This window comes from Bombina bombina, chromosome 5 (assembly GCF_027579735.1).
Source record: "Bombina bombina isolate aBomBom1 chromosome 5, aBomBom1.pri, whole genome shotgun sequence".
Taxonomy (NCBI): Eukaryota; Metazoa; Chordata; class Amphibia; order Anura; family Bombinatoridae; genus Bombina; species Bombina bombina.
In genome coordinates this window covers 502,275,806-502,302,617 of record NC_069503.1, presented here as the reverse complement: position 1 = coordinate 502,302,617, position 26,812 = coordinate 502,275,806, and the positions used below count along the sequence as shown (strand labels likewise).

The following is a 26,812-nucleotide window of genomic DNA, read 5'->3' as shown; positions in this document are numbered from 1 at the left end:
GACCAATTCACACAGGGATTCACACCAATATGTTGCAGCTCCAGTGACCGCTGCAACGGCTACTGCTGGCTGAAAAACAAGCTCCGTGAGCTGAAACATCTTTTCCAGCTTTTTATCCATGGGCTCTTTAAATGACGAACTATCCTCGAGGGGAATAGTCGTCCGCTTCACAAGCGCAGAGATAGCCCCACCCACCTTAGAGATGGTCCCCCACAGCTCAAGCTGAAAGTCCGGAACGGGATTCTATTAAGATAAAAGGAAGCACACTGTGACCCTGTCTTCAGTGATTTTAACATATGTAAAAATTGAAACGATCTTACCAGAATCCATGCTGTGGAAAAGAAACACAGCCTCTCAAGTGTGACAGTCTTGTAGCATCGCTCCTGACATGGACTTGAGTGAAGAAAAAGCAGACAGTGAAACTCAACAATACTGGTTGCTTAAGGAGCTGTTAGCAGTCAGTCTGGATGGGTTTGCAGGAAGACTCTCCCTGCATCTCCAGACTCTAACTTTTGTCAATGCTCTCACTGAGAGGCTGACAAGACTATTTAAAACTCCAGTCCTATATCAAAGGGCATATACCCATCCTGAGGAACAGCTCCGAAATCTTCTGACACTTCTCTACTATACTCCTGTGACAAAATAGCTAACAGTAGTGCATAGCTGCTCCTTCAATAAAGGATACCAGGAAAATGAAGCAAAAGTGTTAATAGAAGTAAATTGGAAAGTTGTATACAAATGTATGCTATATTTAAAAAAAATAAAAAATTATATAATTTTTATTGAGGTTGAAAATGCAGTATAACAGATAAATGATATTACAAAAAATCACATAGATATGTAAAGAGAAGAACATATTGGTCACTAGAACCGCATCATATAATCAATTCTGTTTCATCAAAGAAACACTAAGGCCTAGATTTAGAGTTCGGCGGTAGCCGTCAAAACCAGCGTTAGAGGCTCCTAACGCTGGTTTTGGCCGCCCGCTGGTATTTGGAGTCAGTGATTAAAGGGTCTAACGCTCACTTTACAGCCGCGACTTTTCTATACCGCAGATCCCCCTACGCCATTTGCGTAGCCTATCTTTTCAATGGGATCTTTCTAACGCTGGTATTTAGAGTCGTTTCTGCAGTGAGCGTTAGAGCTCTAACGACAAGATTCCAGCCGCCTGAAAATAGCAGGAGTTAAGAGCTTTCTGGCTAACGCCGGTTTATAAAGCTCTTAACTACTGTACCCTAAAGTACACTAACACCCATAAACTACCTATGTACCCCTAAACCGAGGTCCCCCCACATCGCCGCAACTCGATTAAAAATTTTAACCCCTAATCTTCCGACCGCCACCTACGTTATACTTATGTACCCCTAATCTGCTGCCCCTAACCCCGCCGACCCCTATATTACATTTATTAACCCCTAATCTGCCCCCCACAACATCGCCGCCAGCTACTTAAAATAATTAACCCCTAATCTTCCGACCGCAAAGCGCCGCCACCTACGTTATCCCTATGTACCCCTAATCTGCTACCCCTAACACCGCCGACCCCTATATTATATTTATTATCCCCTAATCTGCCCCCCTCAACGTCGCCGACACCTGCCTACACTTATTAACCCCTAATCTGCCGAGCGGACCGCACCGCTACTATAATAAAGTTATTAACCCCTAACCCGCCTCACTAACCCTATCATAAATAGTATTAACCCCTAATCTGCCCTCCCTAACATCGCCGACACCTAACTTCAATTATTAACCCCTAATCTTCCGATCGGAGCTCACCGCTATTCTAATAAATGTATTAACCCCTAAAGCTAAGTCTAACCCTAACACTAACACCCCCCTAACTTAAATATAATTTTAATCTAACGAAATAAATTAACTCTTATTAAATAAATTAATCCTATTTAAAGCTAAATACTTACCTGTAAAATAAATCCTAATATAGCTACAATATAAATTATAATTATATTATAGCTATTTTAGGATTAATATTTATTTTACAGGCAACTTGGTATTTATTTTAACTAGGTACAATAGCTATTAAATAGTTAAGAACTATTTAATAGTTACCTAGTTAAAATAATAACAAATTTACCTGTAAAATAAATCCTAACCTAAGTTATAATTAAACCTAACACTACCCTATCAATAAAATAATTAAATAAACTACCTACAATTACCTACAATTAACCTAACACTACACTATCAATAAATTAAATAAACACAATTGCTACAAATAAATACAATTAAATAAACTAGCTAAAGTACAAAAAATAAAAAAGAACTAAGTTACAGAAAATAAAAAAATATTTACAAACATAAGAAAAATATTACAACAATTTTAAACTAATTACACCTACTCTAAGCCCCCTAATAAAATAACAAAGCCCCCCAAAATAATAAATTCCCTACCCTATTCTAAATTTAAAAAGTTACAAGCTCTTTTACCTTACCAGCCCTGAACAGGGCCCTTTGCGGGGCATGCCCCAAGAAGTTCAGCTCTTTTGCCTGTAAAAGAAAACATACAATACCCCCCCCCCCAACATTACAACCCACCACCCACATACCCCTAATCTAACCCAAACCCCCCTTAAATAAACCTAACACTAAGCCCCTGATGATCTTCCTACCTTGTCTTCACCATGCCAGGTTCACCGATCCGTCCTGGCTCCAAGATCTTCATCCAACCCAAGCGGGGGCTAGACATCCACTGAAGAAGTCCAGAAGAGGGTCCAAAGTCTTCCTCCTATCCGGCAAGAAGAGGACATCCGGACCGGCAAACATCTTCTCCAAGCGGCATCTTCGATCTTCTTCCATCCGGTGCGGAGCGGGTCCATCTTGAAGCAGGCGACGCGGATCCATCCTCTTCTTCCGATGTCTCCCGACGAATGACGGTTCCTTTAAGGGACGTCATCCAAGATGGCGTCCCTCGAATTCCGATTGGCTGATAGGATTCTATCAGCCAATCGGAATTAAGGTAGGAATTTTCTGATTGGCTGATGGAATCAGCCAATCAGAATCTAGTTCAATCCGATTGGCCGATCCAATCAGCCAATCAGATTGAGCTCGCATTCTATTGGCTGATCGGAATAGCCAATAGAATGCAAGCTCAATCTGATTGGCTGATTGGATCAGCCAATCGGATTGAACTTGATTCTGATTGGCTGATTCCATCAGCCAATCAGAAAATTCCTACCTTAATTCCGATTGGCTGATAGAATCCTATCAGCCAATCGGAATTCGAGGGACGCCATCTTGGATGACGTCCCTTAAAGGAACCGTCATTCGTCGGGAGACATCGGAAGAAGAGGATGGATCCGCGTCGTCTGCTTCAAGATGGACCCGCTCCGCACCGGATGGAAGAAGATCGAAGATGCCGCTTGGAGAAGATGTTTGCCGGTCCGGATGTCCTCTTCTTGCCGGATAGGAGGAAGACTTTGGACCCTCTTCTGGACTTCTTCAGTGGATGTCTAGCCCCCGCTTGGGTTGGATGAAGATCTTGGAGCCAGGACGGATCGGTGAACCTGGCATGGTGAAGACAAGGTAGGAAGATCATCAGGGGCTTAGTGTTAGGTTTATTTAAGGGGGGTTTGGGTTAGATTAGGGGTATGTGGGTGGTGGGTTGTAATGTTGGGGGGGGGGGGGTATTGTATGTTTTCTTTTACAGGCAAAAGAGCTGAACTTCTTGGGGCATGCCCCGCAAAGGGCCCTGTTCAGGGCTGGTAAGGTAAAAGAGCTTGTAACTTTTTAAATTTAGAATAGGGTAGGGAATTTATTATTTTGGGGGGCTTTGTTATTTTATTAGGGGGCTTAGAGTAGGTGTAATTAGTTTAAAATTGTTGTAATATTTTTCTTATGTTTGTAAATATTTTTTTATTTTCTGTAACTTAGTTCTTTTTTATTTTTTGTACTTTAGCTAGTTTATTTAATTGTATTTATTTGTAGCAATTGTGTTTATTTAATTTATTGATAGTGTAGTGTTAGGTTAATTGTAGGTAATTGTAGGTAGTTTATTTAATTATTTTATTGATAGGGTAGTGTTAGGTTTAATTATATCTTAGGTTAGGATTTATTTTACAGGTAATTTTGTTATTATTTTAACTAGGTAACTATTAAATAGTTCTTAACTATTTAATAGCTATTGTACCTAGTTAAAATAAATACCAAGTTGCCTGTAAAATAAATATTAATCCTAAAATAGCTATAATATAATTATAATTTATATTGTAGCTATATTAGGATTTATTTTACAGGTAAGTATTTAGCTTTAAATAGGATTAATTTATTTAATAAGAGTTAATTTATTTCGTTATATGTAAATTATATTTAAGTTAGGGGGGTGTTAGTGTTAGGGTTAGACTTAGCTTTAGGGGTTAATACATTTATTAGAATAGCGGTGAGCTCCGATCGGAAGATTAGGGGTTAATAATTGAAGGTAGGTGTCGGCGATGTTAGGGAGGGCAGATTAGGGGTTAATACTATTTATGATAGGGTTAGTGAGACGGATTAGGGGTTAATAACTTTATTATAGTAGCGCTCAGGTCCGCTCGGCAGATTAGGGGTTAATAAGTGTAGGCAGGTGTCGGCGACGTTGTGGGGGGCAGATTAGGGGTTAATAAATATAACATAGGGGTCGGCGATGTTAGGGCAGCAGATTAGGGGTACATAGGGATAACGTAGGTTGCGGCGGTTTACGGAGCGGAAGATTAGGGGTTAAAACTGTAATGCAGGGGTCAGCGATAGCGGGGGCGGAAGATTAGGGGTTAATAAGTGTAAGGTTAGGGGTGTTTAGACTTGGGGTTCATGTTAGGGTGTTAGGTGCAGACGTAGGAAGTGTTTCCCCATAGGAAACAATGGGGCTGCGTTAGGAGCTGAACGCTGCTTTTTTGCAGGTGTTAGGTTTTTTTTCAGCTCAAACAGTCCCATTGTTTCCTATGGGAGAATCGTGCACGAGCACGTTTTTGAGGCTGGCCGCGTCCGTAAGCAACTCTGGTATCGAGAGTTGCATTTGCGGTAAAAATGCCCTACGCTCCTTTTTTGGAGCCTAACGCAGCATTTGTTTTAACTCTCGATACCAGAGTTAAATTTATGGTGCGGCCAGAAAAAAGCCCGCGGAGCGTTAACAGCCCTTTTACCGCCGAACTCTAAATCTAGGCCTAAACATGTTAAAAATAAACCTCACATTTTTCAAATTATTCAGCCCATTACAACATATCTAAAACTAAATTTCTAGAGTGGCATTCATACATACACTGCTATAAGAGATAATATTGTAAAATCCCTGAGGATGTATCTGGTGCAAGCAGAAACCTGTAAGGAAAATGACTCCACTTAAAATAAAGCCTAGAGTAGCTCAAGATTATAATAATACAAATAGGTATTCCCCCCCAAGAAGATGTTAGGGCTGGTGGTCCAGTTATGTATAAAAGACTATTTGAGTGAGCCTATCATTAAATAGCAGGTTAAATGTGCAGGGCTAGCGCGAGTGCCATATAAACATATAATGTACAAAAACCAGCTTACAATATTAGGTGTAGCAAAGTCATAAACCTTTATTCATAAAAAAATAAAACAGTAGAGCTAGAGTCCCCATAAAATCCATGACTTTGGAGTTAACAGACACCCCTAGGGATGAATCATGATAAATATTTATCATATATGCCTACCCAACTCCTGTGCTAATCAAAGGGCTGGGCAAATTTATATTAGCGCCAGGATCTCAACACTGCACAGTATCTAAATCTAGAGCTCTAGGGTGTAACTAATCACCTGGGTGCCGTAGCAACCTAGTAGGCTGGCGTCTGTTGTTACAATTGTCCAGTCTGGCCTGCTGAAGGGCATCCCCCTGGACAGATGTGGCCGAGAAAGCCACCATAGAAGAGAATCTCTGGTCTCTTGATCCAGATTCAGCGTAGGGGACAAATCTGAGTAATCCCCATTCCACTGACTTAGCATGCACAATTGCAGCGGTCTGAGATGCAAGCGTGCAAAAGGAACTATGTCCATTGCCGCTACCATTAAGCCGATTACCTCCATGCATTGAGCCACTGACGGGTGTTGAATGGAATGAAGGACACGGCAAGCATTTAGAAGCTTTGTTAACCTGTCCTCTGTCAGGTAAATTTTCATTTCTACAGAATCTATAAGAGTCCCCAAGAAGGGAACTCTTGTGAGTGGTAAGAGAGAACTCTTCTCCTCGTTCACTTTCCACCCATGCGACCTTAGAAATGCCAGTACTAACTCTGTATGAGACTTGGCAGTTTGGAAGCTTGACGCTTGTATCAGAATGTCGTCTAGGTACGGAGCTACCGAAATTCCTCGCGGTCTTAGTACCGCCAGAAGAGAGCCCAGAACCTTTGTAAAGATTCTTGGAGCCGTAGCCAACCCGAAGGGAAGAGCTACAAACTGGTAATGCCTGTCTAGGAAGGCAAATCTTAGATACCGGTAATGTTCTTTGTGAATCGGTATGTGAAGGTAAGCATCCTTTAAATCCACTGTGGTCATGTACTGACCTCTTTGGATCATGGGTAAGATTGTCCGAATAGTTTCCATTTTGAACGATGGAACTCTTAGGAATTTGTTTAGGATCTTTAAATCCAATATTGGTCTGAAGGTTCTCTCTTTTTTGGGAACCACAAACAGATTTGAGTAAAACCCTTGTCCGTGTTCCGACCGCGGAACTGGGTGGATCACTCCCATTAGTAAAAGGTCTTGTACACAGCGTAGAAACGCCTCTTTCTTTATCTGGTTTGTTGACAACCTTGAAAGGTGAAATCTCCCTTGTGGAGGAGAAGCTTTGAAGTCCCGAAGATATCCCTGAGATATGATCTCCAACGCCCAGGGATCCTGGACATCTCTTGCCCAAGCCTGGGCGAAGAGAGAGAGTCTGCCCCCCACTAGATCTGTTTCCGGATCGGGGGCCCTCACTTCATGCTGTCTTAGGGGCAGCAGCAGGTTTTCTGGCCTGCTTGCCCTTGTTCCAGGTCTGGTTAGGTTTCCAGCCTTGTCTGTAGCGAGCAACAGCTCCTTCCTGTTTTGGAGCAGAGGAAGTTGATGCTGCTCCTGCCTTGAAGTTACGAAAGGCACGAAAATTAGACTGTCTAGCCCTAGGTTTGGCTCTGTCTTGAGGCAGGGCATGGCCTTTACCTCCCGTAATATCAGCAATAATTTTTTTCAAACCGGGCCCGAATAAAGTCTGCCCCTTGAAAGGTATGTTAAGTAATTTAGATTTAGAAGTTACATCAGCTGACCAGGATTTTAGCCACAGCGCTCTGCGTGCCTGAATGGCGAATCCGGAATTCTTAGCCGTAAGTTTAGTTAAATGTACTACGGCATCAGAAATAAATGAATTAGCTAGCTTAAGGGTTTTAAGCTTGTGTGTAATCTCATCTAATGGCGCTGAGTCAAGGGTCTCTTCCAGAGACTCAAACCAAAATGCTGCCGCAGCCGTGACAGGCGCAATGCATGCAAGGGGTTGCAATATAAAACCTTGTTGAACAAACATTTTCTTAAGGTAACCCTCTAACTTTTTATCCATTGGATCTGAAAAGGCACAGCTATCCTCCACCGGGATAGTGGTACGCTTAGCTAAAGTAGAAACTGCTCCCTCCACCTTAGGGACCGTTTGCCATAAGTCCCGTGTGGTGGCGTCTATTGGAAACATTTTTCTGAATATAGGAGGGGGTGAGAAAGGCACACCGGGTCTATCCCACTCCTTAGTAACAATTTCAGTAAGTCTCTTAGGTATAGGAAAAACGTCAGTACTCGTCGGTACCGCAAAATATTTATCCAACCTACACATTTTCTCTGGGATTGCAACTGTGTTACAATCATTCAGAGCCGCTAACACCTCCCCTAGCAATACACGGAGGTTTTCCAGCTTAAACTTAAAATTTGAAATGTCTGAATCCAGTTTATTTGGATCAGATCCGTCACCCGCAGAATGAAGCTCTCCGTCCTCATGTTCTGCAAATTGTGACGCAGTATCAGACATGGCCCTAGCATTATCAGCGCACTCTGTTCTCACCCCAGAGTGATCTCGTTTACCCCTAAGTTCTGGCAATTTAGACAAAACTTCAGTCATAACATTAGCCATGTCTTGTAGAGTGATTTGTAATGGCCGCCCTGATGTACTTGGCGTTACAATATCACGCACCTCCTGAGCGGGAGATGCAGGTACTGACACGTGAGGCAAGTTAGTCGGCATAACTTCCCCCTCGCTGTCTGGTGAATGTTGCTTAACATGTACAGATTGACTTTTATTTAAAGTAGCATCAATGCAATTATTACATAAATTTCTATTGGGCTCCACCTTGGCTTTTGAACATATTGCACAAAGAGATTCCTCTGTGTCAGACATGTTTAACAAACTAGCAATTAGACTAGCAAGCTTGGAAATACTTTTCAACTAAATTTACAAGCAATATGCAAAACGTTACTGTGCCTTTAAGAAGCACAGAAAAACTGTCACGGTTGAATAACAATGAACCGGATTAGTTATAGAAACCAAATTTTCACAGTAAAAGCATTAATTTAGCAAAGGATTGCACACATTAGCAATGGATGATTAGCCCTTAATATCAGAAAAAACGTATAACAATTGAAAATATAAGCGTTTTTATCACAGTCAAAGCACAGTCTCACAGGTCTGCTGTGAGTGATTACCTCCCTCAAAACTAGTTTTGAAGACCCCTGAGCTCTGTGGAGACGTCCTGGATCATGCAGGGAGATAAAGGCAGACTGTGACTGAATTTCTGATGCGTAGTAAAAGCGCCAAAATAGGCCCCTCCCACTCACAATACAACAGTGAGGGAAGCTCAGTAAACTGTTTAAATTTAAAACAAACGACAGCCATGTGGAAAATAATGCCCAAAACAATTTTTCACCAAGTACCTCAGATAATTAAACGATTTAACATGCCAGCAAACGTTTAAAATCTAATTTATGAAATGTCATTAAAAGCCTGCTGCTAGTCGTTCACACTGCAAGTTAGGCTAAAAGTTATATGCATACAGTATTTTCCCAGTGAAGTGCCATTCCCCAGAAATACTTAAGTGTAAACATACATACATATCAGCCTGATACCAGTTGCTACTACTGCATTTAAGGCTGTACTTACATTATATCGGTATTAGCAGTATTTTCTCAGTCAATTCCATTCCTTAGAAAATAATATACTGCAACATACCTCTTTGCAGGTGAACCTGCCCGCTGTCCCCTGATCTGAAGTTACCTCACTCCTCAGAATGGCCGAGAACAGCAAATGGATCTTAGTTACGTCCGCTAAGATCATACAAAAAACTCAGGTAGATTCTTCTTCAAATTCTGCCTGAGAAGAAAAACAACACACTCCGGTGCCGTTTTAAAATAACAAACTTTTGATTGAAGATATAAAAAACTAAGTTTAATCACCACAGTCCTCTCACACATCCTATCTATTAGTTGGGTGCAAGAGAATGACTGGGTGTGACGTTGAGGGGAGGAGCTATATAGCAGCTCTGCTTGGGTGATCCTCTTGCACTTCCTGTTGGGGAGGAGTTAATATCCCATAAGTAATGGATGACCCGTGGACTGACTACACTTAACAGGAGAAATCAGGAATATGCGGAGGATGCTGGGACCCCAAAGCATCCCCGCTAGTAGTGTTCACCTCAGTTGGGTTTGGAGACATCACTGTCGAAATCCCGCAGTCTTCCACTGGATCAACAGCTCTATTCATTTCTACTAGTATCTATCCTATAGTATGTTAGCATATATATTATATGTTTTACTATATTGCACTAAATTTGTCTTTGTACATACTCAATCTGCTTAAAAGGGCATAACACCCAATTTTTTTATTTCATGATTCATGTAAACTAGAGAATACAATTTTAAACAACTTTCCAATTTACTTCTATGATCTAATTTGCTTCTTTCTCATGATATCCTTTGTTGAAAAGCATATGTAAATAGACTCAGTAGCTGCCAATTGGTGGCCACACATAGATTCCTTACGTGATTGGCTCATCCATGTGAAATTTTTTTTTCTTTAAAAACAGAATTTATGTTTACCTGATAAATTACTTTCTCCAACGGTGTGTCCGGTCCACGGCGTCATCCTTACTTGTGGGATATTCTCTTCCCCAACAGGAAATGGCAAAGAGCCCAGCAAAGCTGGTCACATGATCCCTCCTAGGCTCCGCCTACCCCAGTCATTCGACCGACGTTAAGGAGGAATATTTGCATAGGAGAAACCATATGGTACCGTGGTGACTGTAGTTAAAGAAAATAAATTATCAGACCTGATTAAAAAAACCAGGGCGGGCCGTGGACCGGACACACCGTTGGAGAAAGTAATTTATCAGGTAAACATAAATTCTGTTTTCTCCAACATAGGTGTGTCCGGTCCACGGCGTCATCCTTACTTGTGGGAACCAATACCAAAGCTTTAGGACACGGATGAAGGGAGGGAGCAAATCAGGTCACCTAAATGGAAGGCACCACGGCTTGCAAAACCTTTCTCCCAAAAATAGCCTCAGAAGAAGCAAAAGTATCAAACTTGTAAAATTTGGTAAAAGTGTGCAGTGAAGACCAAGTCGCTGCCCTACATATCTGATCAACAGAAGCCTCGTTCTTGAAGGCCCATGTGGAAGCCACAGCCCTAGTGGAATGAGCTGTGATTCTTTCGGGAGGCTGCCGTCCGGCAGTCTCGTAAGCCAATCTGATGATGCTTTTAATCCAATTGTGAAAAAACATGAAGGAATTGTTCAAAATTCACCAAATTTTCACCACAGTGTCTTAAAGCCTTAAAAGTATTGCACACCAAATTTGGAAGCTTTAACCCTTAAAATAACGGAACCGGAGCCGTTTTGAACTTTAACCCCTTTACAGTCCCTGGTATCTGCTTTGCTGAGACCCAACCAAGCCCAAAGGGGAATACGATACCAAATGACGCCTTCAGAAAGCCTTTTCTAAGTATCAGAGCTCCTCTCACATGCGACTGCATGCCATGCTCTCAAAAACAAGTGCGCCACACCGGCGCGAAAATGAGGCTCTGCCTATGCTTTGGGAAAGCCCCTAAGAATAAGGTGTCTAAAACAGTGCCTGCCGATATTATTATATCAAAATACCCAGATAAAATGATTCCTCAAGGCTAAATATGTGTTAATAATGAATCGATTTAGCCCAGAAAAAGTCTACAGTCTTAATAAGCCCTTGTGAAGCCCTTATTTACGATCGTAATAAACATGGCTTACCGGATCCCATAGGGAAAATGACAGCTTCCAGCATTACATCGTCTTGTTAGAATGTGTCATACCTCAAGCAGCAAGAGACTGCTCACTGTTCCCCCAACTGAAGTTAATTGCTCTCAACAGTCCTGTGTGGAACAGCCATGGATTTTAGTGACGGTTGCTAAAATCATTTTCCTCATACAAACAGAAATCTTCATCTCTTTTCTGTTTCTGAGTAAATAGTACATGCCAGCACTATTTCAAAATAACAAACTCTTGATTGAATAATAAAAACTACAGTTAAACACTAAAAAAACTCTAAGCCATCTCCGTGGAGATGTTGCCTGTACAACGGCAAAGAGAATGACTGGGGTAGGCGGAGCCTAGGAGGGATCATGTGACCAGCTTTGCTGGGCTCTTTGCCATTTCCTGTTGGGGAAGAGAATATCCCACAAGTAAGGATGACGCCGTGGACCGGACACACCTATGTTGGAGAAAAGGATATCTTAAAGTGAATATAAATTTTAATGCTAAAGTGCCCAGGTTTTTAAAAATTCGATTAAAAACAGGGGCAATTTAATTAATCGAAATTTACATTTCACTCCTGTTGTGAAAAACTTACCTTTTAATCTTGACAGCAGCTCCAGCTTCCTCCAGGTCGTCGCAAGCCATTTCTGATGTCAGAAATGATAGATAGGTCATCCTCCAATCATGGCTTCCCCCCCAGGGGAATCAGTGTCTGATTCAATGCCGTGATTGGAGGAAGCCGGATTCCTCATTTTAGACCCAGGAAGAGGCTTTGCGACGGGTGGAGGAAGCACGAGCTGCTGTCAAGATTAAAAGGTAAGTTTTTTTCACAACAGGAGTGAAATTTAAATTTTGATGAATTAAAGTGTTTTTAATCAATTTTTTTAAAAACCGGGCACTTTAGCATCAAAACTTACATTCACTTTAAAAGTTGTTTAAAATTGTATTCTCTATCTGAATCATGAAAGAAAAATGTTGGGTTTCATGTCCCTTTAACAAAGTTAGCTGACTAACACAAGAACACATTTCTTCAGGGAATGTAGATATTTTAAGATCTGCACTAATTATATAAAGAACTACTAGTCCCTGTTTCCTATTTTATATGTAACTTCTGGTAAGAGGAAAAGGAAATATTTTCAAAGGTCTCAGATTTAGCACAGCTGGAATATTCCCAGTTATTGTAATTTGCATTGTAATAAGGGTCTGCTTTGGAAAAGCACTGTAATTTATTTGTTTAAAGAGGCAGTGTAATATTTTCTCCTCTTGAATCTGTTCCCTAAGATCCCTTTTAACTGCTGGAATGTATTACAGTGTTTACAAATAACTCCTTCAACTTTGTATTGACATTTTAAATAGCTGATTTTCCTTTTGAAATCTCCATCTATAGTAAAAACAGCAATATTGCAGTAATCGGAATAAAAAGGAAAGGGAAAAGAGCGCCACCTAGACTCAACGATAAAAGCAGGCTAAAAAATGTATATGCGTACCAGATAGTACAGATAAAATGGCATATTACTACACCGGTTAATGTTTCTGGGCTGATACCCTCTCAGGACTTCAGCTGCTGAACGTTCTTTCTTGGTGAGTGTCTCTATTACTGCATCAATCTCCCTGTGAGTAAAAGGTTTGTATCCTACTTGTGTGAGCTGCAGAAGTCAGCGTGTTGGCCAAACAATGCCGTGATTGTGACAGACTTCTACGTAGTTTCCTCATGTAGGGGAATGTTGTCAAGAGATCACAACAGAATGGCTACAGAAAGGCTATGTAAAAAAAATATATTACAGAAAATCATCCTCCCAGCAGGGGGCAGGACAGAGCCAAGCCCCTTTTTAAAGAGTTTTACTGTAACAACTTTAAATACAATTAACTCTTATCTGCTGTTTGAGTACACTGTCCCTTTAAGCATTATCATGATGTTCATATGTGTCCATATTTTTATTGAGCCTTAAAGGGACAGTCTACATTCATGTTAAACTTATATATTTAGAATCATTGCCCCCAGAGTATTACTTCTTACCTGCATGTCACTATACTTTGCACAGCGGATTTGGAGATATTTCAAATCAATTTGCGCCGTTCAGTAATTACAAACGGCGCAAAAACTCTGTCCTTCTTCTTCATTCCCTGATGAATTATTTTATTTAAATTTCGTGCCTGAGTAGCTGGCTGACGTTACCACATTGTGCGTCACCTACTGCGCATGAGCAGTGTATCCAATATGATAATCGCAATTCCGGAAGAGCTGTGGATGGCGTTAGTATTGTGTATAGTCCGGATTTCTAAGAACAATGACCTCACTATGGCCAGAATGCGCATGAGCACAAGAGCGGGATCCCAAATTGAAGTTTATTTGCAAGTTCATTGAAGAATCAAGGAAGTAGCTGAAGTGATGTATGTGTGACGTTAATAGGTGGAGTTTTGGAGGTGCAAATAGATTTGAAATATCTCCAAATCCGCTGTGCAAAGTATAGTGACATGCAGGTAAGAAGTAATACTCTGGGGGCAATGATTCTAAATATATAAGTTTAATATGAATGTAGACTGTCCCTTTAACTAAAGTATGGAAGTGTATACAGCAGAGATGTCTGCAAATAATTATTGATAATATTTATTTGATTTAAATGAAACTCAAACCTTTTCCAACATTTATTTAATTGTAACATTCAAATATTAAGATTTGATTGTTGATTGTTAACTCTATGTGAATATTGAATGTGACATTTGAATACTGCATATAACATTTGAATACTTGAAAATTAACATTGGAATGTTGATTCCTATACATTGGTGTACTTCTGTGAAAATACTGTATGTATAATTCATGTAACGTATTGATCCCTACTGATTTCAATGTAATGTTTAAATGTTACATTTGAGTAATCAAATAATATTATTCATTAAACTAAAACTATTAAAATGGAAGAGCAAATGTCGAGGAGAAGATATGTTGTACCATTCAGATATCAAAAAATAGCGCCCATCGCTAGTTAGCGACTCAAATGGTTTCTAACAGCCAGTAAGTTATTGGCCGGAGGTGACGTCACATTGGCAGTGACCTTCAAGCTCCTTGTTTGCAAAACTTATAATTGTGGGTGAGGTTATTCTTCACCAGACTGATAATACTAAGCACCAATATTATGTAGAATTAAAATGATATATTAGGTATTTCTATTTATTTATGTTGTAAAATCGGACAAGGATCAGAAACAAAAAGAGAAATGTAGTACATTGTTTTAACAATATTTGCGTTACTTAATAAATTATTTTATAAATAAGTAACATATATAAAAAGCTATTTCTATCATGAAATTAAAAATATATATAATGTTTAGAGTACCTTAAATATTAAAAGCAGGAACCCTTGTTTAAAGTAATAGAAAGGTCATAGATGTATTTCAATTTATAATAGAAGCATTATTGCAATATACTTTCATTGGCAAAACTCTTACGGTTTTTCTGCGGAATATGCACATATCCTTTGAGGGCCTGTGCACCAGTATTCAAGCTCAGAAAGCTGGCAGTGATATCTGTTGCTTTTGTGAAGATGTTATGTGTCGTACATGCCACCACTGACTATCTGAGAAGGTGAGGTGTATCATGTGACAGCCATCAGCCAATCACAATTGCATATACATATATTCTGTGAATTCTTGAAAATGCTCATTAGGAGACGGTTACTCAAAATGTGTAAATATATGCACATTTTGTTAATGGAAGTAAATTGGAAAGTTGTTTAAAATTGCATGCTCTATCTGAATCATGAAAGTTTAATTTTGACTTGAGTGTCCCTGGTGGATGGGACCTCACAGAATATGTGCATATGCCATATACCAATGCACATTTCAATTTTGACCTCTCTATCCCTTTAATTAAAACATGCTAAACTTGTGAAAATGTATTTTTAATATGAGGAACACAATACATCTGGTAGTTAAGGGGATATTATGCAAGTGTGCTTACAGTAAATTAAATCAATCATGTGTGAGCTGTATTACCTTGTAGTAGCCAATGTAGGGGTGTGGGTATGTGTGCCGGCCGTTGCCATTGGTCTGTGAGCTCTCCTGCAGGGTGACACTCTTCAGTTCTATGCCGGCTGTTGTATCCCACAAAAATCCAGAATATTCCGCTTTCTAGAATGAAACATAAGGCATACTAAGTAAATGTTATCTTTAAAATGAACCAATTAACATATTGCAAATTAGATCTTAAAGGCGCATGGTGCACAAAAGCTATAACCTGTTCAGGGATTTTTAGCTTTTACTCTGCACAGACACACAGAGAGCATATGAACATATATATACTCCATGTGATGCTTCCATCACTGCAGCTTCCATTCAATACAAACAAAACCATTGTTAAAATTGCTACACATTTTATCTGCTTAGACCTCACACTGCACCCATAGTCACCTTTATTTTTATTACAATTTCCCAAGAATGCAACCGCAGGTGAAAGGTGATTAGTGACTACTGCTCCAGATCGGTTCACTATCTGTATCCTTCTGGGGAACTGCAATGATTGTGGCTCACGAGCAGAACTTAAAGGGACATTCCAGTCAAAATGTAAATGCCCATAGATTAATTACATCTTTGAATATAAAGATATTTGCAATATACATGTATTAACAAAAATGCATCTAGTAAAAGTTATCACTTTTTTAGTGTTAACATTTCTCTGCACGTGCATGTGAAGCATAGCTAGATATTGTCACTGCACCCACATTTTAAATACTGCAGCTGCTCAGATCATCACTGGGGCTTGCATCATGTCAGCAATTAACAAATTGAGTCATTACCAGATGGTACAAGCACCTTAGGCTCTCTGAGCGAGAGCTGTGTTTAAAATGCTAGTGCACGGTGCATACTTAAATACACTTTTGAAACAGCTATAGCTTTTATTAGAAGCATTTTTGCTAATACATGTATATTACAAAATTGCTTCTGTTCAATACCAAAATGCACCCATGTGGTTTTTAATTTTGGCTGGAATATCCCTTTAAAGGGTCAGTGTACTGTAAAATTGGTTTCCCCTTAATGTGTTTCCAATACATACTGCAGAGTATAAAATGTTAGGGAAAAACTGCTTCTTAATGTTTATTTTTGTGTAAGAAATAGCTGTTTGCTCATTAAAATGGGCTCAACTTGCAGGAGGAGTAGACCTCCTTATATTAACACTCTCCCCAAAGATTTTATTATTTTATACATACTTGTATAAGTTGTTTACATAGCTTTTCTGTACCCATTACTGCAGTATTGACATTTTCAGTATAGGTGATAGGTTAAACAGATAAAATTAACAATTTCAAATAACAAAATAAAGGTAAATAAGCAATTTGTAAACAATTTAATACACTCAAGTAGGTAAAATTAATAATTTGGAACACATTAAAGTGGGAATTTTACAGTACACTGTCAATTTAACCTATGTATTCCAGCTTTTTATAGAGGTTATACACGCAGACATCTGGCATCAATAATGCAATATATATACTGTATATAGATATATTTATATAGATATACACACACACATATATGTGTATATATATATATTATATATATGCGTGTATATATATATATATATATATATATATACACCGTATATATACAGTATATATATATCACATGTTATATCTGCATAAACATATGATGAATATGGCCTTGGGTCACGGCATTCAGCTCTTTTCGGAATCAGATTAATTTGTGTATTAGTGCAACACACAAAACATAAATTATGCCTACCTGATAATTTCCTTTTCTTCTGATGGAAAGACTCCACAGCTACATTCGTTACTTTTGGGAATTAAGAACCTGGCCACCAGGAGGAGGCAAAGACACCCCAGCCAAATGCTTAAATACTCGTCACCATTCCCCTCATCCCCCAGCCATTCTGCCGAGGAACAAAGAAAAAGTAGAAGAAATATCAGGGTGAAAGGTGGCAGCAGAATAATAAAGACGCCCCACATAAAATTACGGGTGGGGAGCTGTGGACTCTTTCCATCAGAAATGATCAAGTAAGCATAATTTATGTTTTTCTTCTTAAATGGAAAGAGTCCACAGCTGCATTAATTACTTTTGGGAAAACAATACCCAAGCTATAGAAGACACTGAATGCCAAGACGGGAGGGTACAATAGGCGGTCCATACTGAGGACACCAGGCCTGAACCTCTACCCAATAAAAAAATACCACTTTGTCCGAAACTGCTAAAATATTTAAAGGAAAAGCCCCAAGGACACTGACTCGCAGCTAGTCCAGAAGCCAAAATAGAGACCGCAAAACGGACTCGACTGAGCCAACAGTCCTCCAGGAGACACCGTCACCCAACAGACGGTCCCCCACCACTCACCCCCCCACTAATAAAGGGGACACGAGCTGAAACCCCCAAGGGGACAAGGCAAAGGAGAACCGAGGAAACCAAAAGGTCCCCTAATACAAAAAAGAACACCTCCAAAAGGGAGTCCAGCTCACAGAGACCCAAACGTGCCCAAACAGGAAAGGGAGGCCCACCCCTATACCAAGCGAAACTCGGGATAAGACCAGGCACAGAGACAGAACAGTCTTTCCAACATCATGCAAGCACTGAATGCAACTGAAGAGGCAAAGTCCTACCAGAGACTGAACATAGAATACCAAAGTATTCAACCACGAAAAACGTGCAATAGACCCAGGCGAAAAACCCTGAGTTTGAGAACACAGAGTCCATATCAGGACGACACAGAGAAGCAGTCCTGCAAGGAACAGACCACAAAAGCAACCGTCAGACACAAGGGCACGCTCCAGGCAACCAAAGCCGCCGGATCTATACAGGTCCCTAAAAAGGGGAACACAAAACCTCAATCAAGGCCCCCGAGAAGGAGATTAAACCCTAAGAACCTGAAGGAAGAGTAGAGCCTCTTCTGAAATCAATGGAGCAAGTTAAAAGGAAATTCTATATCCTAGCAGACTGAGTTAACGGATACACTCAACAAAACTCACACATCCAGAGGAGACTGTGACCTGAACGCATCGCCTTAGACCGCTCGACCATCCTGACCTTTCTACCTCCGATCCAGGAGAAGCCCCAAGAAAGGACTCTATCTCCACAGGGAGGAGAATATTCCCAAAAGAAAAGGGATGAGGCCCTAAGGGAAACAACAGTCCTTAAGCCCCGAAGCCACCGGCTAATGGGAAGATAAATCCCCAAAACAAATGTCCTAGAAAAGGACCCCTCTAGAAGTAGCTTGCCAAGCAGAGGCACAGCCAACTCATTCACCTGCAGAGCAGGTAATCCACGGGTACACTGGCAAGCTGACCAGGGGACTGCAACACCAAGGCACACCAGAAATTGGACATCCAGCGCCCGCAGCTGGGTGTGAACCAACAACCCTTGAGGCTACTCAGTTGCAAAAAGTAATAAATACTCTGAAAACCTGGCCAACCATGACAAGGCCAGGTAGATGGAGCAAGGACATAGCCCAAGTTCCCGCTACCGTGGAACACCCCGACCAGCCCTGAGATCCAAGATTCCAAAACAACCCAAGACTGGGTCAGGAAAAAGGTCAAGCGAAACCTCAGCAACTGGAAGTCTCAGGAGAAAAACAGGTCCTGCACCTAATAGTTCAGGCAACCTTACCCTAGAACTAAACACCTCAACTGGCCAAAAGGCCAGACACACGGGATATGAATGCATACCCAGAGAATTCAGATAGCGAGAAGAACTCGAAAGCCCTGACCAAGGAAGGAACCGCCCCTAGCCAAAGTCCAACGCTCCAAGGACAAAGGCTAGAAAAAAAAACCCTCTAGCAGGGCTAGTCTCCCCATCACCTCCACACCAGCAGAGGACACAGGGAAGAAAAAAGGCGCTAAGCCTACCCAGATTCCGGAAACCCCAAGCTAAACAAAGTCCCCACAGGAATCAACTATCACCTGGAATACAGATCCCTAAAAGGAGATCCAACTCACCAGGACAATGGAAGGAGACCCAAAGGTCTCCACTCAAACAGACAGTACAGGTCAAGAGAAAGAGTAGTATCTAGATACACTAAAAAAGCATATGCGCACACCTGCAAGGTGCCAAGAGCTGCAACTGGTTTCAAACTGAAAACCCTCCGCATGCTAGAGAGCCTAATCTGATACAAGCAGTTGGATCAGGCCCACATGGGCAATCCAGAAACCTGAAACCGAAGGCCACACCGCTCAAACTGCGGCAACGGGGGAGGAAAACACTAGGTTCTGATGATATCAGATGTCAGAGTGACGCAGCGGAAAAACTCCCCTGACCCGGGCACCTATGACTGAAGGCTATAAGGACTGAAAGAATCCATCCCGCCTTACGGACCCAACACGAAAACCAATGAAAACCTGAGCACTCTGCGCTTCTACCGTACCAGCCGAGCAGAACAGCGCCACGTGTCTGAACAGCCGCAAAACCGAATGAACCCAACAAGACCAGCCTGTACTTAGAGTCCTAACCGGTAAGCTGACAAATTCTCCCTCATAGGGGAAAAAAAGAAAACAGACATTTTAACATAGGACTAACATGTCCAAAACAACTTCTGAAGAAGAACAAAGAGTATCGATCCCAGAAGGTTCCCGAAGGAAACAAAACCAAATAAAAGACATCCCATCGGATACATAGAAAATATAAGGCAACCCGGAGGTTAGCGCCCAAAAAGACAAAGGCCTACCCCCAGGACCAGCCAAACGGAGCCCTATCTTCCAAAAATTAGCAGACTGAAAATCCCCGTATCTGGTAACGATAGGGTAATTCAATAACTGAAAAACATGTGTGAGCAATACGCGAGGTCACTCAATCCTGTAACGAAAGGCACAACACTCAGGGACAGTTACACCCGCGGGGAACTGTAGAGACCCTCCCCAAGTCGCAAGGCCCGGGACAATAGGGCACGAGCACATTCTTAAATAAACGTCTGGACTTTGCAGACGAACAATCGCCAACATTATGTGGAAGCGAATACATGCTGCAACCTCCGGGGGGAACACGCCACCCTGCATGGATGAATCAGAAACTGGGTTACCCGCATGTGTAGAAGTAGGAATTGGTAGGGAACTCGCCTCTCGGAGGACAGGACCCCCAGAGGCGGATGGCTCAGCTGTTCCTTGATTCCCCAAGCCTGAGGAACAAGGCGCTCTAAAATGGCATACGGAACAAAACTGATTGACATGTGTCAACGAGGCCAGTCCGGATTCGTCACTGGACACAGAATCTGAGATCAAAAACATAATTTATGCTTACCTGATAAATTTATTTCTCTTGTGGTGTATCCAGTCCACGGATCATCCATTACTTGTGGGATATTCTCCTTCCCAACAGGAAGTTGCAAGAGGATCACCCATAGCAGAGCTGCTATATAGCTCCTCCCCTGCCATATCCAGTCATTCGACCGAAACAAGCCGAGAAAGGAAACCATAGGGTACAGTGGTGACTGTAGTTTAAATTAAAATTTAGACCTGCCTTAAAAAGACAGGGCGGGCCGTGGACTGGATACACCACAAGAGAAATAAATTTATCAGGTAAGCATAAATTATGTTTTCTCTTGTAAGGTGTATCCAGTCCACGGATCATCCATTACTTGTGGGATACCAATACCAAAGCTAAAGTACACAGATGAAGGGAGGGACAAGGCAGGCTTAAATGGAAGGAACCACTGCCTGTAGAACCTTTCTCCCAAAAATAGCCTCCGAAGAAGCAAAAGTATCAAATTTGTAAAATTTTGAAAAGGTATGAAGCGAAGACCAAGTCGCCGCCTTGCAAATCTGTTCAACAGAAGCCTCATTTTTAAAGGCCCAGGTGGAAGCCACAGCTCTAGTAGAATGAGCTGTAATCCTTTCAGGGGGCTGCTGTCCAGCAGTCTCATAGGCTAAGCGTATTACGCTCCGAAGCCAAAAAGAAAGAGAGGTTGCCAAAGCTTTTTGACCTCTCCTCTGTCCAGAGTAAACAACAAACAGTGTAGATGTTTGGCGAAAAACTTTAGTAGCTTGTAAGTAAAACTTTAAAGCACGGACCACGTCCAGATTATGTAAAAGGCGTTCCTTCTTTGAAGAAGGATTAGGACACAATGATGGAACAACAATCTCTTGATTGATATTCTTGTTAGAAACTACCTTAGGTAAAAACCCAGGTTTTGTATGCAGAACTACTTTATCTGAATGGAAAATCAGATAAGGAGAATCACATTGTAAGGCAGATAACTCAGAGACTCTCCGAGCCGAAGAAATAGCCATCAAAAACAGAACTTTCCAAGATAAAAGTTTGATATCAATGGAATGAAGGGGTTCAAACGGAACCCCTTGAAGAACTTTAAGAACCAAGTTTAAGCTCCATGGGGGAGCAACAGGTTTAAACACAGGCTTAATTCTAACCAAAGCCTGACAAAAAGATTGAACGTCTGGAACTTCTGCCAGACGCTTGTGCAAAAGAATAGACAGAGCAGAAATCTGTCCCTTTAAAGAACTAGCTGATAATCCTTTTTCCAAACCCTCTTGGAGAAAGGACAATATCCTAGGAATCCTAACCTTACTCCATGAGTAATTCTTGGATTCACACCAATAAAGGTATTTACGCCATATCTTATGGTAGATTTTCCTGGTGACAGGCTTTCGTGTCTGTATAAGGGTATCAATGACTGACTCGGAGAAGCCACGCTTTGACAAAATCAAGTGTTCAATCTCCATGCAGTCAGTCTCAGAGAAATTAGATTCGGATGATTGAAATGACCTTGTAGTAGAAGGTCTTGTCTCAGAGGCAGGGTCCATGGTGGAAAGGATGACATGTCCACTAGGTCTGCATACCAGGTCCTGCGTGGCCACGCAGGCGCTATCAAGATCACCGATGCTCTCTCCTGTTTGATTTTGGCAATCAGTCGAGGGAGCAGAGGAAACGGTGGAAACACATAAGCCAGGTTGAAGAACCAAGGCGCTGCTAGAGCATCTATCAGTGCCGCTTCTGGGTCCCTGGACCTGGATCCGTAACAAGGAAGCTTGGCGTTCTGGCAAGACGCCATGAGATCCAGTTCTGGTTTGCCCCAACGATGAACCAATTGAGCAAACACCTCCGGATGGAGTTCCCACTCCCCCGGATGAAAAGTCTGACGACTTAGAAAATCCGCCTCCCAGTTCTCTACTCCTGGGATATGGATTGCTGATAGGTGGCAAGAGTGAGTCTCTGCCCAGCGAATTATCTTGGAGACTTCTAGCATCGCTAGGGAACTCCTGGTTCCCCCTTGATGGTTGATGTAAGCCACAGTCGTGATGTTGTCCGACTGAAATCTGATGAACCTCAGGGTTGCTAACTGAGGCCAAGCTAGAAGAGCATTGAATATTGCTCTTAACTCCACGAGTCCACGATCCCTGAGCCTTCAGGGAATTCCAGACTGCACCCCAACCTAGAAGGCTGGCATCTGTTGTTACAATTGTCCAATCTGGCCTGTGAAAGGTCATACCTTTGGACAGATGGACCCAAGATAGCCACCAGAGAAGAGAATCTCTGGTCTCTTGATCCAGATTTAGCAGAGGGGACAAATCTGTGTAATCCCCATTCCACTGACTGAGCATGCATAGTTGCAGCGGTCTGAGATGTAGTCGCGCAAATGGCACTATGTCCATCGCCGCTACCATCAAGCCGATTACTTCCATACACTGAGCCACCGAAGGGCGCGGAATAGAATGAAGAACACGGCAAGATTTTAGAAGCTTTGGTAACCTGGATTCTGTCAGGTAAATCTTCATTTTTACAGAATCTATCAGAGTCCCTAGGAAGGAGACTCTTGTGAGTGGGGATAGAGAACTCTTTTCCTCGTTCACCTTCCACCCATGTGACCTGAGAAATGCCAGAACTATATCCGTATGTGACTTGGCAATCTTAAAGCTTGACGCCTGTATCAGGATGTCGTCCAGATAAGGGGCCACTGATATACCTTGCGGTCTTAGGACCGCCAGAAGCGATCCCAGAACCTTTGTAAAGATTCTTGGAGCTGTAACTAACCCGAAGGGAAGAGCCACAAATTGGTAATGCCTGTCCAGAAAGGCAAACCTTAGGAACTTTGTGAATCGGTATGTGAAGGTAAGCATCCTTCAAATCCACTGTGGTCATGTACTGACCCTCCTGGATCATAGGTAGGATGGGCCGAATAGTTTCCATTTTGAACGATGGAACTCTGAGGAATTTGTTTAAGATCTTTAGATCCAAAATGGGTCTGAAGGTTCCCTCTTTTTTGGGAACCACAAACAGATTTGAATAAAAACCCTGTCTCTGTTCCGACTGTGGATCTGGACAGATCACTCCCATAACTAGGAGGTCTTGCACACAGCGTAAGAATGCCTCTTTCTTTATCTGGTTTACAGATAATCTCAAAAGGTGAAATCTCCCTTGAGGAGGGGAAGCTTTGAAGTCCAGAAGATATCCCTGAGATATGATCTCCAACGCCCAGGGATCCTGAACATCTCTTGCCCACGCCTGGGCGAAGAGAGAAAGTCTGCCCCCTACTAGATCCGTTACCGGATAGGGGGCCGTTCCTTCATGCTGTCTTAGAGGTAGCAGCAGGCTTTCTGGCCTGCTTGCCTTTGTTCCAGGACTGGTTAGGTTTCCAGCCCGGCTTGGATTGAGCAAAAGTTCCCTCTTGTCTTGTAGCAGAGGAAGTTGATGCTGCACCTGCCTTGAAGTTTCGAAAATTAGACTGTTTGGCCTTTGATTTGGCCCTGTCTTGAGGAAGGGAATGACCCTTACCTCCAGTAATGTCAACAATAATTTCCTTCAAACCAGGCCCGAATAGGGTCTGCCCCTTGAAGGGAATGTTAAGTAATTTAGACTTTGAAGTCACGTCAGCTGACCAAGATTTAAGCCATAGCGCCCTACGCGCCTGGATGGCGAATCCAGAATTCTTAGCCGTTAGTTTAGTCAAATGAACAATGGTGTCAGAAACACAAGAATTAGCTAGCTTAAGTGTTCTAAGCTTGTCAAGTATTTCAGTCAATGGAGTAGCTGTCCGAAAGGCCTCTTCCAGAGACTCAAACCAGAACGCCGCAGCAGCAGTGACAGGCGCAATGCATGCAAGGGGCTGCAGGATAAAACCTTGTTGAATAAACATTTTCTTAAGGTAACCTTCTAATTTTTTATCCATTGGATCTGAAAAAGCACAACTGTCCTCGACAGGGATAATGGTACGCTTTGCTAAAGTAGAAACTGCTCCCTCCACCTTAGGGACCGTCTGCCATAAGTCCTGTGTGGTGGCGTCTATTGGAAACATTTTTCTAAAAATAGGAGGGGGGGAGGGAAACGGCACACCGGGTCTATCCCACTCCTTATTAATGATTTCTGTAAACCTTTTAGGTATTGGAAAAACATCAGTACACACCGGCACTGCATAGTATTTATCCAGTCTACACAATTTCTCTGGTACTGCAATTGTGTCACAGTCATTCAGAGCAGCTAACACCTCCCCAAGCAATACACAGAGGTTCTCAAGCTTAAATTTAAAAGTAGAAATATCTGAATCAGGTTTCCCCGAATCAGAAATGTCACCCACAGACTGAAGCTCTCCTTCCTCAGCTTCTGCATATTGTGACGCAGTATCAGACATGGGCCTTAAGGCATCTGCGCGCTCTGTACTACGTCTAACCCCAGAGCTATTGCGCTTTCCTCTGAATTCCGGCAGTCTGGCTAATACCGCTGACAGGGTATTATCCATGATTGCCGCCATGTCCTGCAAAGTAATCGCTATGGGCGTCTTTGATGTACTTGGCGCCATTTTAGCGTGAGTCCCTTGAGCGGGAGTCAAAGGGTCTGACACGTGGGGAGAGATAGTCGGCATAACTTCCCCCTCGCCAGAATCCTCTGGTGATAAATTTTTTAAAGATAAAAGCTGATCTTTATTGTTTAAAGTGAAATCAATACATTTAGTACATATTCTCATATGGGGTTCCACCATGGCTTTTAAACATAATGAACAAGGAGTTTCCTCTATGTCCGACATGTTTATACAGACTAGCAATGAGACTAGCAAGCTTGGAAAACACTTTACATCAAGTTAAACAAGCAATATAAAAAACGTTACTGTGCCTTTAAGGGAAACAAATTTTGCTAAAATTTGAAATAACCGTGAAAAAAGGCAGTTAAACTAACAAAATGTTTTCACTATATGTAACAAGTTAGCATAGCATTGCACCCACTTGCAAATGGATGATTAACCCCTTAATACAAAAAACGGATTAACAAATTGAAAAAAAACGTTTTTTAAACAGTCACAACAATGCCACAGCTTCACTGTGGCTTTACCTTCCTCAATATATGACTTTTGAAACCTTTTGAGCCCTTCGGAGATGTCCTAAAGCATGCAGGGGACTGCTGAGGGAAGCTTAATGTCTCTGTCTGTAATTTTAACTAGGCCTCTCCCACTCATATTACAACAGTGGAAAGCCTCAGGAAACTGTTTCTAGACAAAAATCAAGCCAGCCATGTGGAAAAAAATAGGCCCCAATAAGTTTTATCACCAAAGCATATATAAAAACGATTAAACATGCCAGCAAACTTTTTATATTGCACATTAATCAGAGTATATACCTCTGATAGCAAGCCTGATACTAGTCGCTATTAAATCACTGTATTTAGGCTTAACTTACATTAATCCGGTATCAGCAGCTTTTTTCTAGCAAATTCCATCCCTAGAAAAACTTAAACTGCACATACCTTATTGCAGGATAACCTGCACGCCATTCTCCCTCTGAAGTTACCTCACTCCTCAGACATATGTGAGAACAGCAGTGGATCTTAGTTACTTCTGCTAAGATCATAGAAAAACGCAGGCAGATTCTTCTTCTAAATGCTGCCTGAGATAAAATAGTACAACTCCGGTACCATTTAAAAACAATAAACTTTTGATTGAAGAAAAAACTAACTATATTACACCACTTTCCTCTTACTACCTCCAGCTATGTTGAGAGCTTGCAAGAGAATGACTGGATATGGCAGTTAGGGGAGGAGCTATATAGCAGCTCTGCTGTGGGTGATCCTCTTGCAACTTCCTGTTGGGAAGGAGAATATCCCACAAGTAATGGATGATCCGTGGACTGGATACACCTTACAAGAGAAATAGTCTCAGTATCAGAATTCTCCGTAACTGAATCTGAAATTAGCACAGTCTCAGCATCAGAATCCTCCATAACTGGTAAAGGATATATAAATATGGACTAAAGTAGTAAAACAAAAACGGCACCTGACACAATGGCTGGGGCACTCACCACCTCCTATGACCAGACCCCTGCGGACTAGAATATTTCCTTTGCTACACGGTCGGGAATGCAGAAATGGATGGAACGTAACCACACCCGACACAACGTGAACCGTACAGTCCAAAAAAGTGCGCCCAACCAAAATGCCACATCACTTCCAAAAGCCTCTAAAGTTCCAAACCACGAGCCCATAAACATCACACATAAGCAGGTTGAATCACATAACAAACATGATTATAAACCCCCTTGTTTAATAACCCCCCTCAGGAGATATTAACCCTCGATTCCAAGATACTAAAAAAAGACTCACTGAGACCCTTGTGATAAGATAGACCCGCAAGGTGGTAGC

At 41.7% G+C, this 26,812-nt stretch overlaps 1 protein-coding gene across 1 annotated transcript in view; it reads right to left on the bottom strand.

The window, feature by feature from the left end:
• Positions 1–26,812, bottom strand: part of EEPD1 (endonuclease/exonuclease/phosphatase family domain containing 1) — a 309,103-nt gene that overhangs the window by 49,880 nt on the left and 232,411 nt on the right. Inside the window, exon 4 of the mRNA XM_053714412.1 lies at positions 15,236–15,370. Within this exon, the coding sequence (XP_053570387.1) occupies positions 15,236–15,370 (135 nt within the window). The remainder of the gene's footprint in view (positions 1–15,235; positions 15,371–26,812) is intronic.